This window comes from Prenolepis imparis, unplaced genomic scaffold (genome assembly GCF_030444845.1).
Source record: "Prenolepis imparis isolate NDT839.2.m4 unplaced genomic scaffold, iyPreImpa1.0 SCAF_11, whole genome shotgun sequence".
Lineage (NCBI taxonomy): Eukaryota > Metazoa > Arthropoda > Insecta > Hymenoptera > Formicidae > Prenolepis > Prenolepis imparis.
The window spans coordinates 4497062-4516505 of NW_028141169.1; the positions used below are offsets into that span (position 1 = coordinate 4497062).

The 19444-nt window shown below is 36.1% G+C and overlaps 2 protein-coding genes across 11 annotated transcripts in view; one reads left to right on the forward strand and one right to left on the reverse strand.

Moving 5' to 3' along the window:
* Tei (irregular chiasm C-roughest protein teiresias) overlaps window positions 1-19444 on the forward strand; it is a 328890-nt gene that overhangs the window by 259844 nt on the left and 49602 nt on the right. For 9 of the 10 annotated variants that reach the window (XM_083050429.1, XM_083050437.1, XM_083050432.1 and 6 more), the window contains 2 exons: window positions 2941-3087; window positions 6018-6290. In XM_083050429.1, the coding sequence (XP_082906555.1) occupies window positions 2941-3087; window positions 6018-6290 (420 nt within the window). The remainder of the gene's footprint in view (window positions 1-2940; window positions 3088-6017; window positions 6291-19444) is intronic. The other variant, XM_083050438.1, reaches the window with a different exon arrangement.
* LOC145942934 (uncharacterized) overlaps window positions 1-19444 on the reverse strand; it is a 206574-nt gene that overhangs the window by 41337 nt on the left and 145793 nt on the right. The window lies entirely within an intron of this gene.

A 19444-nucleotide genomic window follows, 5' to 3' on the forward strand; every position in this document is an offset into this window, starting at 1 on the left:
TAATAAATCTCTCGTTTGATGCATATTGCTCCATTTACATTATTCTAGAAAGACTATACTTTCGGCCTATATCAATATTTCCGCCGCGACGGGAAATCGGAGCCTTTTACACGGGGATGTACCACCGGATTGGTGGAATAATTTTTTTTGCGCACCGGCTACGAAATAACTAGATTTATTAAAGTCGTCCCTGTCTTCGTATTACGCGCGGGCAGACTGTATAATTAATCAGGAGCCACACCGGCACACAGGACGTGACAGAAAAATCGACGTCCCGTCGTTGTGACGGATGACGCGGCGCGACTGCGATGGGAAGCGCGGCTATATGTGAGTTATCCTATTAAATATTCAATTATTTCTGCCTTCCACTCTCCTGACGTCTGGAATTCGCTCGGCGCGACGGCGCGCACCGCCGGGCCAAGCTTAATCCCTATTCATAGACTCAATCGAGTGATTTCGAATAAATCCTTCCAGCGTTCCGCGAGATCCGCTGCAATTAAAATACTTTAATATCCTTTGGAGCACGTACCGTGCTCCGGGCGATGCCTTCGCCAATCTTTCCCTCCCGCCGAAACTCACCATTCCCAATTTCTTTTTGGTACGCTTGCTCTTATTAAACGTCCCAATGCTGCATGCCTCCAGAAAGCACGTTCGCATCTTCTTCAAAGCGTCCTTTGTACAGAGTATAGGAGGGCAAATTCGGACTCTCTCCCGATTCTCCGCATCGCAACGAATAATCGCACGCAAATTTACAATATCGCTTCAGAAAAGCCGCGAGAGACACGCTTTGAGACACAAATGAATAAGTTTAAATAATTAAGCTAGAACTAACAACAAGAGTCGGAGCTCATCCCGAGCGCGACTAATTCGATGATTATTCAATAAGCGATGTTTATTCCGGGCGTCTTGCGTCAGACGCACGTAACTTTCAAACAAGGATCAAAGTAAAAACGCGAAAATAATTTATCATGATTCTGTCGGACGATCTATCATACCGATCGCACGTTGCACGCAGAAATACTTTCTGCGAGAAGAAACGAGTGCGTCAGCTGTGTGAAATCGCTTGAGGGGAAGTCGATCTTTATACAATCATGTTCATTCGAAGGTGGCGTGCGATGCGTGGGTATCAAGATTTCTATGATATATGCAGAAGACTTTGAGAATGCTACTCTACACTCGCCACTTTATGCATTTTTGTTTACGCAGCATATTTCCCTTTTCCCAGAAAAATGATCCGAGACATTAATAAATCGATAAAAGTATGATAATACACGAAACAAAACGCAGATTTATAACGAATCTTCGTACTACGTTTATCTCGATCCACTTCGAGTTGGCTTCGTTTGTTTTTAGCCAAATTGGCCGAATCGCGACCGGATTTTACAGGAAATGTCGCGCGTTTTGGACGAAATCACAGCTCGAACTTATTTCATGCGAAATGGCACATCTTGGCAGGAAGATACCGCTATACAGATCGCCGTTAACACAATCGAGCACGTTTTGGCAGCGTGCGTATAAACGCGAGCGGCCCCTTTATAGTAAAATAACCCACCGTCAGCCTCTCTCGTGATTATGGCCGGCCCATATAAAAGTTTCACCACAAAACTCTGTATCCTGGCCGCGATACGTGCCATCCTCTCTTTCGCCTGCAGTTCTTTCCCGGATATCTTTCCCCCGCATCCGCGCTCTCCTCTCCTCCTGTAACCTTTCACAAGCGTGTCTTCCGACTACACTCTTCCTCTTTGCTCCCCGGGCCAAGGTAGTTCCACATTCGCGAGAGTGTACTTTCAACTAGCGAATCCGACAGCTGCATCGAATCCTGGGCTTTGTTGCAACGAGAGCGAGGGCGAGGGATGGGCGGTGGTGGATGATGGCACGGTACCGAAATAGTGGGGAAAGAATGGGCTACGGCTGGATGAAAGTTTAGCGGCGAAAGAAAGGGCAGCGAAATTTCCATCGTAATCGATACCGGGCCCTCTCTCGGAACCACTTCCGTACTTATGAATAAGTCGAACGAGTGTCCTCTCAGGCGTTTCTTTCCACCCTCGTTGTTCCTCCTTTTCAGTTCGATCATTTTCATCTCGAACCTCAACGGACACATGGCGTTCGGCCAGTAATAAATTTTTAATCCCGTCACGTGTCACGTTCCAAACTGACATATTGCGTAATTATCTTAATTATCTTAATTATCTTGCGAATAATTCAAACGAGTGACTTGCCAATTTTCTGTCTCTTTTTTGGCTTCATCATTGAGAACGGGCAGACAATTCTTCGATGCAATTTTAATTTCTCCAAAAAGGCTTTAGTCTCTGCGAAAATGATAAGTTATATAATTGGCATTATAATTAAATTATTCAATGGAATAAGTGACGTCGTACCAGAAACGTCATAATTCAAGAATAATTCAAGAAAGAAAAATTTAAATTTTCGTTAAAATTTTCGCGATATAATTTCATTTAGAAATAATTTCTTGTAATCTCTAATTATTACTGCATATAAGATGATAATTGAGACCATCAATAAGGCACCACATATTTATATACTCTACAAAAAAACGCATGATGTTTATGAATAATACATATATACATATATTATACATATTTATCAATATTATTACACATTTACCCAAGAAAGAAATAGGTTTGTATGCAAACTCAATCTCATCATGCAAATAGGCGTATTAGAGTGAAATAATAAAAACTTAAAAATTTGTGTCTATCTCTCCTTTCTTTCCCGGATAATAATCAATTTTAAGCAGTTAATTGTCGAACTGTGTGCGCAGTAGTTCTATGAAAAATGTCGCGAAATCGTCACAGAAAGGAGCCGATTCGCTCGGCTGACGCTAACTGCGCGACGACGTTAACGTAAATCCGCGGGACCGTGCGTGCTGTTTCCAGCGCGTTAATTCGTATATCCACCAGCTTTCCGCTTGTGTTTCAGACAATGGACCGCCCCCCGTAGAGCAGAGCGATGACGGATGGTTGAACTTCACAAAAATCACTCGGGCCGAGAGCGGCTGGTACAAGTGCTACACGCGGCATATGCTCGGCATTTTCACCAGCATCGGATATTTTCTCAATGTTCGCTGTGAGTAAATCGTTGTCACGCCACTTTGTCGCTTTCAATAACGTAGATAGGATTTCTCGCGCGTACGAGCGGGAACACATCTAAAGCTATTAAATGCATTTTGTATGATAAAAAGAAAAAACAAAACGAAGTAAAGGCGTATCTCGTGCGAAAAGATTTTTAAAAAATTTCGTAACCTAGTCAAGATTCTTTTCTTGTTAATACATAGATTTTATCACAGTTAATATAAGAAATAAATAGGTAATGCAACAAGAGATATAAAATATTTTAAAAATAAATATAAAATATTATTGCACTTAATAAGCTCTACATTTGACAACAGAACTTCTTCGCAAAAAATTATTAGAAATAAGTTTATTTTTTTTACAGAAGTTTGTCTATATTTTATTTTTTGTCAGATTATTATGCTGTAGATTTCTTTCTCGCGAAATAAGTATTTTATCAAATTACGTAGCTCGTAAATTATAATAATATTAATTATATATTAGACTAAAGTATTAGTAAATTATAATAGCATAAAGCGGTAAAAACATAAAACGACAATATTAGCAGACGATGAAAGATAATTACATGGAAGTTACACTTTTCGTTTGATGTATTGTCTACCTCCTGCGCATTTGATAGCGCTCGAAGAGACATTCTCCTTGATTCGGAATGCGAAGGGGGTCGTCGCTGCAGCCAATAACCGGATACCACACTCATTTGTCAAGAGCGGAAACCGCCGAGCCAACCGGAAATTATCCGTGCCCCGTCGTGAAAATTTGCAAATTTCCTATCTAGCCCCATTCCTTCCATCTTGCCATTATAACCAGAGGGCGATGCGCTCCCTGCATTTCAAACCGGTGCGGTGGTCCTCTCGTCCCTCTTCTCCCGTTCACTTGTCCTCTATCTAACCCTCTATCCATCCTCTCTATCTCTACCTCGCTCGCTCTTGTCTGCTCCTTCGACCGACGATGCTGGATACGGGCTTCCGAGCACCTAATCTCTACGCAATTTAGATGGCTCGAGAGCACCTATAAACCAACCATCCTCCTTCGTGGAAATTATCGATTACACTGCTACTACGTCCTGTTCGAATCTCCTCCTGGATTACTTATCCGCTGGATAACGTCACGGCGGGTTTAAACCGACGCGCTAATTTCGCCGGCTTGTAGACAGTCTACAGATAGGACGTAGTTTAAAGGGACACCTTAGCAGGACCGGAGAATCAACATTATCGGCACGCGAATAGATTTTTCTCAGGTCTTCACCAAGATATACAACGCAAATATTCTCAATATATTAAATATATACATATATATTTGATATACTTTAATGTTTGAATATAATTAAATATATACATTTAAAAATATATATATAAATTCGTAATCTTGGAAGAAATTATCTTATATTAAATTAAATTATCGTATATTTCTATCAGAGAGTTACTTCATAATTTTGAACGAAGTATCCTATAATGTTCAAACGTGGATTCAACAAAGCATCTTAGATGCGCATAATTTAATTAGCAGAAACACGAAAGGCATATCAAAGTAATTAGAGATAACGCGATCACAGACGGACGAGTGTATGAGATTCTTAATCGCGTTAGCGCACGCGAATCACATTAAGATTTAGAACGATCACAAGCCGGTGCTGCGGAAGAAGGAACGGATATATCAAATTTGGAGGTAACGAAAGAACTGTGTCGAAAAAAAAGGAAGTAATGATCGGCGGACGAAAAATGTCAAATTACCGATTTGATTACCGCTTTTCCTTTATTCTTTTCTCTTTCCCATGTTTGTTAAAGCGCCGCAGTAGAGATGTTTGCTGTAAAATTCCGAACAAACTACAAGACAAACGAGGTATAGTCGGGAGTCGAGCGAGCGTAAGAGAGGAAGTAAAAGCCTCCTACGCATCCGCACCACTTTGATCCCTTTGTTTTGCTATAGGATGAGCCAGAGGATCAGCTTGCTAACTCAAAGGACTGCTACTCTCTCTCCCGTTCCTCGCTTCTTTCTCTTTCTCAGCCGAATTCCACCGTAGCAGTCCGGTTCTAATTCTCGAACAGAGACACGAGCAATCCTCGCACACACACACACACACATACACACATACACACACCCTCATCTACCCTTTCCTCGTCCTTCCTCTCGCCCTTTGCCTCTCTGTAACTGTGGACATAGCGCTAGCTGGAGAGCAAACTATCGTAGCCGTATAATTCCATAGGTGGAATCGGAAAAGGATGGCGGGGGGATGAGGAGAGAGGTAGAAGTTGGAACGGACAGTACGTCGCAACGTAATGTCGCGGTGGAAAAGATTTTGTCGAGTCCGGCACGTGAGGGTGGAGATTCTGTTTCAACTTTATCCCTCGTACGTGCCGCTGATGTCTGATATCAGAGTAATTCTTTGATATCGATGATGGTGGACGAACGATACCGAATTAACAATTCGGAATAATTACAAAAAGTGAATATATGAAGAAAATCTTTAAGTTATTTTAGTATTTTTTTTATGGCTTGCAAAAATTATTCAATACGCAACATTTTAAATAGAAATTTTTTTCTTCCAATATTCGAGAAAAATTTATGTTTTTATGAAATTGCAAAATTTTGAAAAATATATACTTGACGATAAAAAATATATAAATAATATGCTGTTTTTCTAAATATGTATATACAAATCAGAATCTCTTGAAAAACATTATGATTTTTTTATTATAAAATTATATACTTCACCATGTGTTTTGCAAAATGCAGAAATATAATCCTCACACTAGAAGACAAATTTAAAAATACCAGACGAGCGCTATGTCCGCATTTGTAGATTATTTAACTTTATTTATTTAATCTATATACGAGAGAACGACGAGGCACGCAGTACCTATACATTTAAGTAGTACGACTTTTGAATTTATCGCACGTCGAGAGATTTAAATTAATGGCATTTAGATGATCCAGATATGGAGACGGAAGCGGAGGCGCTAAACGGCGAGGCGACCGATTCCCGAAGGATGGAGGTGCAGATCGGCGGCGCGGTGACCCTCGAGTGTGACGGCGGTTGTTGGGGCCACGGACCGGGAATGGATCCGGTCGGTGGACCCGGACCTCTCGCCCTTAGCCGAGTGGTATATCAGGAAGCTGGAGAATATCGATGCGTCGCGCCCGATCGGAAAATGCAGGACACGTGGCGAGCCCAGTTACCCTACCACATCAAGATCACCGGTGAGTCTGATAAAATCTTTACCGAAGTAGACTGTCATTTGACAGTTTGCGTTTTCCACTATATGTATATGTTCCGTATATCGCGAGTCTCCGCTTTCCTGAGGAACAATTTTGTTGTTTGCGGACGCGAGCTAAACGATAGAAATGATCTGAGATTCGATTAGATGAGTCACACACGTCCACGAGTTACAAATTGTATTGTGATTCACGTGACGTCGGTAATGCACGAGATATATTGTTGCCGCGATTGGTATCTGACGAACATAACATTGTGCGGTGCGTCGCATTGTGTTCGGTCGCATTGTAGGTAGGTTGCGGCTAACTACCTTGTGCGCGCTATCTGGTTCTAAATTTAATTATAACAGAGCTGGCATTGCATTAACCGTGTTACGGGGTGGCAACACATTAATTATCGGCTTAAACTTTTGACGACCCGCTGATGAATATGGCAGAACGTTGCGCGGAGTTAATGCATTCCTTTAATCTGTTTAATGTAGTTACGTTTCGCTAAAACAAATAAACTGGAGCTACGCTCAAATGGTATAATTCGTGCATTTACGTTGCGCACAAGGTTATAGTGCGCACGTGATTCGGCGAGTCAAATAAGATACTGCATTATGAAACAGACAAGTCAAATGAAGAGAGCATATTTGACGAGTATATCTAGATTGATTAGGGAAAATTACAAGGAAATGAACAAAGCAAACTATTGCACATATAAATAATCTCTTCACGCATGTTGGAATTAGTGTATAAATCGTAATCTAGCTAAATTAGCTATAATTCGAAAAGCTGTGTTCATATGTTAACGATGCTTTGTTATATTAAATAATGAAAGAAAAATTTGTTTTTCCGCGATGGATTTTAAACATCAAGGATCGAATAAGATAATAATCTATATGCATTTCCGCACTTGAATTTAGCTGTTTCCAAACAAAAGTTTGAAAAAAATAACGCTAATGCAGAAGATATGAATTTATCTTTATTTTAGTCACAAAAGCAAGCCACGTTTTAGCCACGAAATTTCGGCAGAACTGTGGAAACGGAGAAAGAAATTTTTAATTTGTTACATTAATTCGTTCTCTCAGATAAAAACCGTTACGGCTAGCATTACATCGTGATTATGATAATATTTTTTAATGGATACGACTGAATAATAACCATCGTATAATATTTTAATGTTACTGCGTGAAGCCATACGGCTAACGATTACATAAAAGTTACACACCACGTGTAGAGTAATTAAATACTTTTTCACCGTCACATTGCGGCCGGAAAGAATTAATTAAACGATGAGAATGTAAAGCATTTTCATTCGTTATTAAAGTTTCGTAATAGCTCTTAGTATTATTTGCCGTCATATAACGCCGCAAAAATATATATCATATTCTTCTTTTATTTCTTCGCAAATTATCTAAGAGATTACAGGATAAATATATAATATACTGTATGTGAGAGAGAGGAGATATTGTGTATATTATTAATTTTATTTACACACATTACATTTTTAAAAATATATAGTATATTTAGATTTTATTAATTATATAACATTAAACATCAACTATATTTTCAATAATTAACTTTATACTTTACATCTTTTATATTACTTTTTTATAATGATCGTAGTATCATTAAAAGAGTAGAGATCTATTGATCTTTATGAAAAAAGAAATATTCTTATTTATCTATATTTTCAATATATAATGCTCGATTGGCTTCAGCCGAAATTATAAAGTATAAATTAACAAGTTATAATGAATTAGAGTAGTTACAAAAGAAAAATATTTACATTGAATTCTTATAAAATTTGAAATTATTAATAATAAAATTAATTTATTATATCCTTTGTACGCTAATACGATTTGCCACAATTTATTAAATGCTTTTAGTCAAGATGTTCTTTTGTCTTAAAAATTGCATAATACTTCGGTTTAGAAACTCGCTTAAACTCGCATGCTCTTTATCACTATACGAAAGTCCCTGTATTTACTTAAGATACGTGAGCCTCGGAAGATCGCGCCTGAATCGAAGCTAAAGTTCCCGGAATACGATTTAAAATCTGTGCGTTTTTATTTGGCGAAAATCTCGAGAGACCAAAGCGAAAGCGGATGCTGGTAAAAGTTGACGATACGTAGAGAGAAGTAGGTAGGTACTCGGTGCAATACAGCTGTTGGTCGCTTAAATGCGCACGTAGCATACTCTTCGGGGATAGTGGTCAACAGAACGTGACGTCGTATAAGGGAGCAGAATATCAGCTGCGGTTGAGCCAGACTAGGTTGGGTGGGCTTGAACGTTTGGATGGTAATAGAATTACGTATAAAGTGTTTTACTCCCGCAATATTAATCGACATTACCGAAACATGATGATAACGTAACATAAGGAGGCTTTAACCACAAAAAAAGTATATACTTGTGATTAGATTCGCTGAAATATTGACGCTGTAAAAATTAGCTCATTTATTGAATCAATTTATATTTTTAAATAATAGAGATGACATTTGCAATTTTGTTATTGTTGCATTGTTAAAATAAATCTACTAAATGATCGACCGAATGTGTGTGCGTTAACATTGATGACTCTTTTGTCGATTGCTCTTTCGGAATTATATCGCGACTTTGGAATTCGCGGCACAATCAAGGAAAACAACTTTATGATGCGAAACGGGAATTGCTGTCTCGTAAAGTAGACTGGTTATAATCTAGCACACCCTATCGAAATGATCTTTCCTCCTTCCTCCGGTAAGATATCGATAGCAGTAAAGATCACAAGGGCAAGCTATGTATTGGAAATCGAAGAACACACCGTCGTCTTGTGTAATTTCGCTCCCGCAGAATCTCTCCTGTTTGTCTTGGAATCCTCGGTTAGCAACGGCGAAAGGGCGCTTTTCCTTTGCTCGAAATCGTCATTGTCACAGCTTTATGGCGACGGAACAGATCATCCGCGGCGAGTATGAAAGCGTGGATGAAAACGACGCGAGGGAAACGGAAGATAGGGCGCGGAGGAAAGTTTGCGAACACTTAACTTTTCTATTCCTCCTCTGGGATCTTGTCCTCATAAAACAGTTCTCGGACTTCCCTGCTCACCCGCCCTTGCTCACGCCCAGGCTTACGATGAGTGCGCGCGTCGATCAGCTTGAAGGGCGCGCGCGAAACACGTAGCAGCACGCCGCGGTATCTCGTTTCGTTTAGCTTTTAACGAGTTTATGTGATTCCCGAATGGCTCGTAATTCTGAGCCGGATTTTTACTGAAAACTTGGATCGCGAGCGCAAATAAACTTCCTGCTAATTGCCAAGACTGAGGCTAAAACGTATAACGATTAATCGAACTTTCTATTTGAATATAGATCTCAACATAGGAATAATAAATATAAATGACTAAGAATGAGATAATAAACATAGCTATAAACACAGCTATAAATAATAGAAGAATCGAGCAACACTTTTAGTAGAAAAGTAATAAAAATTAGATCTCGAAGGATTTCCTAATTTTGCGTCAATTCAGCTCTATCGAATATAAATGAAGACAGCGCGTGTCTTTGACACAAAAAATTACCAATCTTAATAAATGCAATTAAAACTAATTCGATGACAGACAATCGATAATTTCGTTGATTATCAAAGCAATTTTTACAGAAAATTTTCGCTCACGTCTTCAATAGACATTTCAGCGAACTCATCAATAATTTCTTCATTTCGAGTTTCATCATCGCATCGTCGCAACTAGTTCTTGCTCGAGATTTCGTATATTCGCCCGATAAAGAATCACGGACGTTTCGATGAATCCGGTACGAGAAAAAAAGACACTCGTCCATTGAAATACAACGATACGTTCGCGATTGCGAGGGACGTTGAGATAGTTTCGTCTCTTCTTTTCGAACGTATGGGAATATGGTACATATGCTTGGTTATTTTTCCTCGCTCTATTTACGATGATAGATGCAGAACGTTTTCTTTCTCTTTTATTCGTCCGCGTATCTCTCACGTGGGCTTCGCGGTTCTCTCTATCTGCCTCTATCCTCTGCCTCAACCACTATTCAGCTCGAGAAGCAATCGCTGGAGCAATCCCGACTTCTTATTGATTGCGGCTCGGGGAACTCGTGCGTGTAAGGCGCTCAGCCTTCGGTCGAACGTATACGCTATCCTGGCGAACGTTCGCTACGTCGTTTCCATGGAAATGAAAAGACACAGAAGGCACACCGAAATTATTTCGCCGCGTCGTCGATCGTCGTCCCGCACATCGGCCATAATTTTTCCACCTCACTTTATCACTCGGCATAAAACACACACACACACACACACACACACACACATGTATATACACCTCTCTTGGGGGTCGTGCATCGTGTGGGATATAAGTTTTCGCGCCCGTGCCCGATATCAAAATATTTCGCCGAGATCCTAATGTATTTCTCTAGCTTGTCGATCCTCCTTCCGGCTTTCCACTTCCCTGATTCCTTCATAATTCACCCGACTTTGTCTCTCGCGTTTCTGAGAAACACTGCCTTCAAATTTTCTGATGTTCTTTGCGTGGAATAGAAAAAAAATCAGGAACTATTCAAACATATGTACAGAGAGAGCGATCAATTCGTCAATTATAATAAATTTGCCCTTTGTTCTTTCACGCGATATGCGTCGAAAAATTATATTCTACAAAAATCATGACTTTTCATGTTATATTTTATATATAATTATTATATTATATTATTTATATATTTTTCTTTATTTCTTGTAATATAAAGAAGCACAATTTAATATGACGAACCGAAAGAATCGATATAACTGTATGTTTGCGATATGATTAAATTCTAAATTCTCAAACTGATATCAGCAATAATTGTACAGAGATCGTTTGTTCTTTTCGCATATGTCTCCGAATTGACCCAATGTAACGATACGAGAGGAGTGCGGAGGTGGAAATGTTTGTATCATGCAAACTTCAAAGCAACCATCTGCTGAATTTATTATGAAAGTGTCGTACGTGCGGTTTGTATGATATTCGAGCTGTATAGAACATGCGGCATGTTTGCAATATTTCTCGACCGTACTTAAACGTTTGAAACCGCGACACACATACGCTTATTGCAAATGCCTGCATCTGCAATATTTGATTTTTCTGCAAGAACTGAATCAGAAAAAAATTAATAGGAATTTATGTTGGAAGAAATAACGAATATTTAATTTTCTAAATTTGTTTTTAAGAAACTTGGCATATTTAAATGTTCTATTTTTTTAAAGAACTAAAATAAAGAACATGATAAAAAAACATCCATAAATATTTATCTTCTAAAATTTTCAGGATTAGAAATTGCAATGTCAGAAAATTTTAATTCTTGCAACTTATTTCTTTTTTTTTTTTTTTTTTACATTTTTATCTTTCTCGCAGCGATTATATTTTTTTACAATTAATAATTGCATAGTTATTCTTCTCTGCTCTTAGCGGAAAAAATAAAGCGGACTTTGATAATTTTTATTGTCACAGGCCGCACTTTAGCCTTTGCTAGAACTTTGATCGATGGATTTTATTAAGCTTGCTTGGAGACAATAACGTTGGATTTTATGAAACTTGCTTGCAAACAATAACTTGGGGTAATAACATTTAATTGGAATGAAGTAAAAACTTTTTTATTTCCCACTGTATATTTTCAAAGCGGATCTGCAAGCTAAATATTCTTTTCATCAACAATTGCATTTATATATAAATCAATAATGTATATATATTTCTATTGTATAGATATTTGATATTGGTACATTAATTATTTAATTCTTTAAATTTTAAATTTTAAATGATAGATCTCTATTACAAAATCGATGTAGTAATAAAAAAAAAGATTATTTCTATGCGATCTTATTTATATTTATAAATAACATTATTTTTCATGTGCATGTTATGTTTAAAGAATCTAAATAAGATCTAAAAATAGATAGAGCTTCATTAAGAGATGAATCTTCAAACGTATAAATATGTCACTAAAACTCAACTTTTTATTTTGTAATTATTTTTACCTTAACGCTAGGAAATGGTATCTATAATTTTGAAATCTGTCGTTCAGTTTATCTCTCTGACCTCCGTTATCCTCGTTAAACGTTCGTTAAATCTTCACGCCTTCGCAAACTGACTAAGATGCATTTTTGGTCGACTGATTTATAAAGATATGAGTTTAAAGTAACGATGATCGAAAACTTATATAATGAAACTTTTGTGTGTTCTCATTAAATCGCGCCATTCAAGTTTGCCGAGTGAATACTACATATATACTATCTTGTTGTGGAAAATTCAAGCTTCATTAACAAACTAAATGATACTGTTTGAATAATGTATAACCGGATAAATATTTTATAACTCGAACAAGTTTCTGATGAATGCAAACAATTTTCATGCAAAATAAAATACAAGCAATCGAGCCTGATTCTTTGATAATTGAGCAACTAATTTTCCAAAGTTATCGCGCTTATTAAAAGTCTCATTTTTTAAGTTTTAAATTTTGTTTCCGTACCACGTAATTTACACTCAGCGTTTCCTAACTCTATTTACCCGACTCTTTTGGCCTGAAAGGCTCTTGCAATCTTAATCGCTGTCGGTTACGGTACTAGAGAACCGGGTTTCGTAGGAAAACGTAATTAAATCGTTGCGAGATACAACGAAAATTATGGTAATTATCATACTTGTCAGTCTCTCCCTCTCCCTCCCCCTTTCTCTCTCTCTCTCTCTCTTCGACAAGTTTTCGATGCTTATAATGCTTTAATTAAAATTATCTACGAAAGTACTCAATAAATTTTGCATTACTTTACCCGTTGTCGCGTCGGGAAACTTTTGTTGATAAAACACTCGCCGGAATTGAGTATATTTCGGGTAGATCAACACAACTTTCCATCTACGGTGTAGATGACTGCCTCCTCCTCTCCAAGAGATCAGACTCTCTCCAAGTGCTTTCCATGGTTAACCGCGGGAGAGTTAATTTCATCGTATTCCGTGCACAACGAGCCCCTTCGTGCTGATAGGAATCTGGCGGCGGCTGCTAGATTGTACTTAATACCAACGCGCTTCTTCATATTTACATGCCTGATAAAAGGAGCGAACGTTCGAATCTCCGAGTCATTTGTGCGCGCAAGGGCTTTACGGAACAAAGACTTGATTATGCGATCAAAGCACGGAGAAGAAAGAATGGGTCGCCTCGGGCCAGAAACCAATTTTATCACGGCCGCCTAACGGCCGTGGATGTTCTGAATTTTTTATAGCGACGAAACTACGAATTGCACAGATAGAGTTACGTCTCCGAAAGGTCCATTCAGCTTCAGAACGATCTCGTGCGGAAATTAACTCTTTTTATTATCCGGCGATGTAGATAGAGAGCGAAAGAGGCTTTGTACTTTATACTAACGAACGCGCTGAACTTTGTGATTCATTAACGATTAATCACGTGTCGGGGGAAATAAAACCAATTTCGTACAAAGTTAAAACGAACGTATTAATGTACATATTATATTATTCATCGTTTTTAATTTATTATATAGTGTCGAGAACTCTCGAGAAGAATGTAGTCTTTTATCATTAAAAGTAACTCGATATGATTTCAAAATCTAAAATCTAGAAAATTATTTTTATTTTATGCAATTAAGCATTTTATATAATTATGCATTTTCTTTTTTCTATATAAATTTTTTAAAAATTAATTTATTCTTTCTAGCACGGATTTTTAATCGTAATTTCTTATTTTATTTTTAGAAATTTTGTTGTTTTAAATTATAATATATAATACGGTCACCAATAAAAGAGAGTATTGCAAAAACAATTATTTTGAACAAAAATAACTTATCTTAGTTTACGCGAGGTTACATGCTACTACTCGATACACAGAGGGCATGGTCGATTAGATTTAAATTCACATCGCTATGATCGTCGTTATTCAAGCGACATTCGAGTGATGGGAAATAACGACCCGAGAGGCGCGGCTACGCTGCGTATCGGGTTCAACGCGAATAGAGAAGGGCCGGGAATGCACGTAGCAAAACGTAACCCCAAAAACGATGGTGTACATGGGTCCCCCGAGGGAACTGCGCAACATTCAAACGAATCGAACGACACACAATCGCAACCCCAGAACGTGAAAGCGCCTGACCGCAGCTGTAAAAATCCCGCGTTGTCGATAAAAATTGTCTTCTAACGAAGCCAAACCCAAAAAACACGAATGAGCTTTCGGACACCCGTGGAAATTCTTTTTTGCTTGTATAAAACTCGTCTCCACGTGTGCCGTTTTAAAAGAAATGTTATATGAATTTCACATATCTTTTTTCTGTATTTATTTTTAATGGTAATATCAATATTTATAATTTATTTAATAAGCATGGAAAAGGTGAAAAAGTGGAATAAAAAAACGATTTTATTCTTCAAAAGGTACGTTTTTGAAATATTCTTTTTGAATTTTATATATACATATATGTGGAATCTCTCACTCTATGTGTTTTATTTTTCTGTAAATATATATTTTTATATTACATGAAATTATTTCTTCGCTGTCATGAATCCTTAAAACTAAACATGAAATGTGTATACAATTCAGCAAGCTGCTGTATTCACTTAGCCATTCCGTCATACACACATGAAGAGCGATTATATAGATGGGAAACATATTTCTCTGTAGAAACTAACATAGATACTAGGGTTTACGCTTAACCGCAGTTTACTTTGTAAATATTGTGCCCAGAAATACCTATAGAATTACTCTGCAATGTAATATGGATACAAAATTTATCTACATTTATCTCTGTATATTTTAAGTCAATCACAACATTTCCTAAATAACACACACACACACACATATTTTATCAAATATAAATAATATAGCTCGCATTTCTCCAGTAACATTATGTTTATAGTATACGCATTTTATAGGTACTTGGATTTTTATCTTTTCTTTCATATTATTCTTTTTAGTTCTAAATCTAGCAATGTGTCTTATAAGATACATCTTCAATTGTGTTGCCTAATGATTTATAGTATTTTCTGTTTTATAGTTTTTGAAGTTGAATGAGTTTCCGCATTTTTATTAAAAATGCAATAAATATTATACTTATATATTTATTTTTTGATAAATAGTGTATTTTTTTTTTTTTTTTTGCAAAATATTATTGAATAAAGAGAACTTTAAAATTGTAATAGTTTTATATTAATTTTCATATTTCCTTTATATTCTTTTATTTATTTAATTCTTCCAAGTTATAGAGTTAATGTAACTTCGATAAAAAAAGAGAGAGAAAAAAAGAAGAGAGTAAATAGAGGGTAACTTCTTGAAAAAAGATGATCGGGTAAGGTCCAACACGGATATGAGATTGAGTACTCTCATCGGAGAAACTTTCTATTACTACAGTATCATACATACACGCGTACGTTTGCTCGACGATCAGATGATGAACGACGTAACTGCGTTATTTTACGCCACTGCTTTATTGCGGATGCATTACGATGCTATTATATAAAATGAAAAATTTTTTCTTGATACTATGCATGATATTTCAGTTAGGCGCTCTTCATGCAGATAACTGCTTTTAAATTACATGAAGAACTGAGAATATTAGCTTCACATAGGCTGACATGTTTCTTAGTGAAACTTGCAAAGTAATAATGATTATGTTTTAGATATATTTTCTTTATATATATTTTATTTTTTATATATATTTTATTAAATAAAGCGCTCTCTCTTTTTACGAAAATAATTCTTTAATCTTGGAATTTATTATTTATTATTTTTATTAATAAAATAACACTTGACATTTTTATTTTTTATTAATATTTTATTTCATAAAATAAATGTAAAGCATTATATTGTACTTATTACAAAAAATATTTATGTACCTAGAACTCATATATAGAATGGAAAATACAAAATGATATAAGTTTCAAGAAAACATTTTTCATACTTTCCATATATTTTCTTTGTAACATGCAAATAAACTTCATTGTACTTACTCTCAGGAATATCTTTTCCAGTTTTGCCGTAAATGCATTTTGCATTCCCATGTTTATAAATGTAACATGTTTTTGTACATACATAATATATGTTACCTTCTAACACCATACTTTAAGCAAAATTAGATGGTTAATTTTAAGGTTTTCACATTTTCGTACATAAATGCGAAGGTACAATATCGATAAGAAGAGCAGCGTCTTTCTATCCAATCATTTCGTGACAGTCAATCATGCTGCTCAATTTGATTTCTGATTTCATCAGATTCTTCGACGCACAAAATCTGTAGAATCTGGTGTATTAATCGACCCATGAAATATCATTGAAACAAATTATTTGTTACTATCGATGATAACATGGGAATAAAACTGGGCCTTCCCTCTATTCAGAAAGCGCCTTCGGAGATGCCGAGAAGAAGGGTGGATGTAATCATCGGAAACCTCGGGGGGATGCAAGGAAACGGGGTCTTCGAAGTCAATGGCTCTCTGTCGCGTTCGTTTTCCCTTGCGACCGTGCCCCCGTCAACCTGGATTACCTTTTTTGTCATTCTTGTCACGTGTATCTCTCTCTCTCTCTCTCTCTTTCTGTATGTGTGTGTGTGTGTGTTTTGCCATTCTCTTTCTCGCCTTGTCCTTCCAACTAGCCCATCCTTGCATCTCTTTCTCTTTCGTCTTCACGCAGTCACACCAGGAAGACTTCCTGGCATTCTCTTACACGGATCAATACTTGATTAATTCCATTTCTTGAATACAGAAATCATGAATAATTATTTACAATGGTGTCGCGCGTTATCTAAAGGGTGAATATTATTTCGGAGCCCACGACACACACATACATTGCAATAACTGACGAACATGTCCGACAATGAGAAGAGTATACGTATATTGTTTACATTAAAAAGAATGTAAATTTGTAGATATACAATTTGCCCCTTTCTTATTTTTTCGTTTGCAGAAAGATATCTAAAAATTTTTTGTTTATTACGAATCGCCCTGTACCGCACTAATATTTTTTTCTGCATATATTATTATTTTTTTTTCTTTTTTTTTCCACGTATAAATATGTTGTATTAAATCGAAATTTTTTATTGAAACAGTATTATCGGTTTTTTCAACTTTTTAAAATTTATATTAAACTTTAATCTGAACATGTTTTTGCTGCAAGATTAATGAAACCAATCTCTTTGATTATCCTTTATGAAAAACTTTCTTTTCGCTGATGAATATTTGATTAATTCCGCCTCCAGAATGCGAGCGATCATTCGAGATGCGTCAGCACCGAGAATTAAATTTCACAGACCTAACACTGTGATTATTGCGGATGCAGGCGATAAACGTTTATTTTCGTCGGTATCTTTTTCTCTCAATTATTTTTTTATCTTCACAGAATAAAAGATTTGATGCGCTCGACTAATTAAGCTATCGAAAATACATAGATTTCCCAAATGTTTTATAAATTCTTATGCAATGCATAACATTACGGATGAATGATTCGCAGAAGGTAAATAGTTATTGATTGCTTAAAAAACTTTTGGATATTTATATTATTATAAAATTTTTGTTAAATATTTAATTAAAAATTTCGGCATAATTGTAAATTGTGAAGTGGATAGATAATAATGTGTGATATGATTCAAAAATACTAACAAATATTATTAACAAATATACAGATATACTAATTAGTAACAAATATTACATTCAATTTGTCGTATTTTTAAATATTCATTTTCTAACAATATGTTTATTATATTTTCATTTAAAATACATATTCCGAATTTTATTGTCATTTCAAAAAATATATTAAAATTCAATGTTTTTCAACTATTGTGCGTACTAAATAGGTAGTTTACGTAGTTTTTTATCTTTTTTTATCTTATCTTATTTTATATTTATGCATCTGTGATTTCCGGCTTATATATTTATGCTCGTTTTTAAATTTAAATTACGTTATATCTTACATAAATTTAGTTAAATTATCATTAGTTTATATGTGTTGATATTTGGCTTTAAAATCACGCTAATCATCTTATCATCGTTCTCCTCTGTATCACTTTCGCGCTCTTCTTCGCGCATTTGTATCTCGACAACGACTCGCCACCATTGCGACAGGAGATGAATGATGAAACATTTATAGCGTCTAAGAAGGCTATCACAAGACTCGCCCTCGATTTTGCGACGATGGCGAATAAAGCGACTACTGTTTAATATCTCTCGTCCAGTGTTAATGTCGCGCTATGGAACATTGTTCGCAGAAAATTTAATTAATAGAGAGAGAAAATTTGTTGCAATTTAAATCGAACTACGTCAACCGTTTTAATCAGGCGGCATAATTATCTTTCCGATGAGTGCGAGGGAGTTAATGAATCTAATTACAAGCCGGGGCGAATAAACATATTTTACTGCATGAATCGAATAGTTAATAGGATGATAATCCCGCTCCCTCCTTCTCTTCCTTCCTCTCAACACGGCGTGTAATCTAATTTATAACTTTATGTTGGAAGATACTCGCACGATAGAGTTATACTTACGATAAAACTACATTGGCCGTTTCATTCGGTAACGATCGCGGCGGAAATTTAATAGTCTTGTAATTAACATGCTGAATGCATCTAGAATGCATTCCACCATTAACGAGCGGAATTGAGGAAGGTTAAACAAAATTCGTTTCTCTTTAAACATTAAACAAAATTTGAATCCCTTTGCCATATTAATTGAGAGAGAATCTCGCTACGAATTCTGTCGTTTATTCAAGAATACAATTTTCTCTCTTATCAGGAAATTATAAAGTAAAAGAATTCAATGAAAATATCGATCAGGCAATCAAGTCAAATTTTTATTGCGAATTTATTTCACATATGTATTTTTTCTAAAAAAGGATAGTTATAAATATGGTATGTAGAATATTATTAAATTTTTTTGAAAATTTTTTTTTTTTGGAAACGAATTATAATCTATTTTTTCTGAATATTAAAATTCACATTTATGTTAATATCTACAATATTTTCATGAATTATTTGGATACAGAGCACGCTGCATTTTATATCGGAAAATTCTTGAGGTATCAAAAACTGTTGATATTAAACTTGTGGTATTATGTACCCGCAATGGTTTCTAATCTGCAAAGCTTTTAACAGTCGATAAGACGAAGGCAGGAACATAATAAAAGCGCTATTAAGGAATCTGACGAGATCCG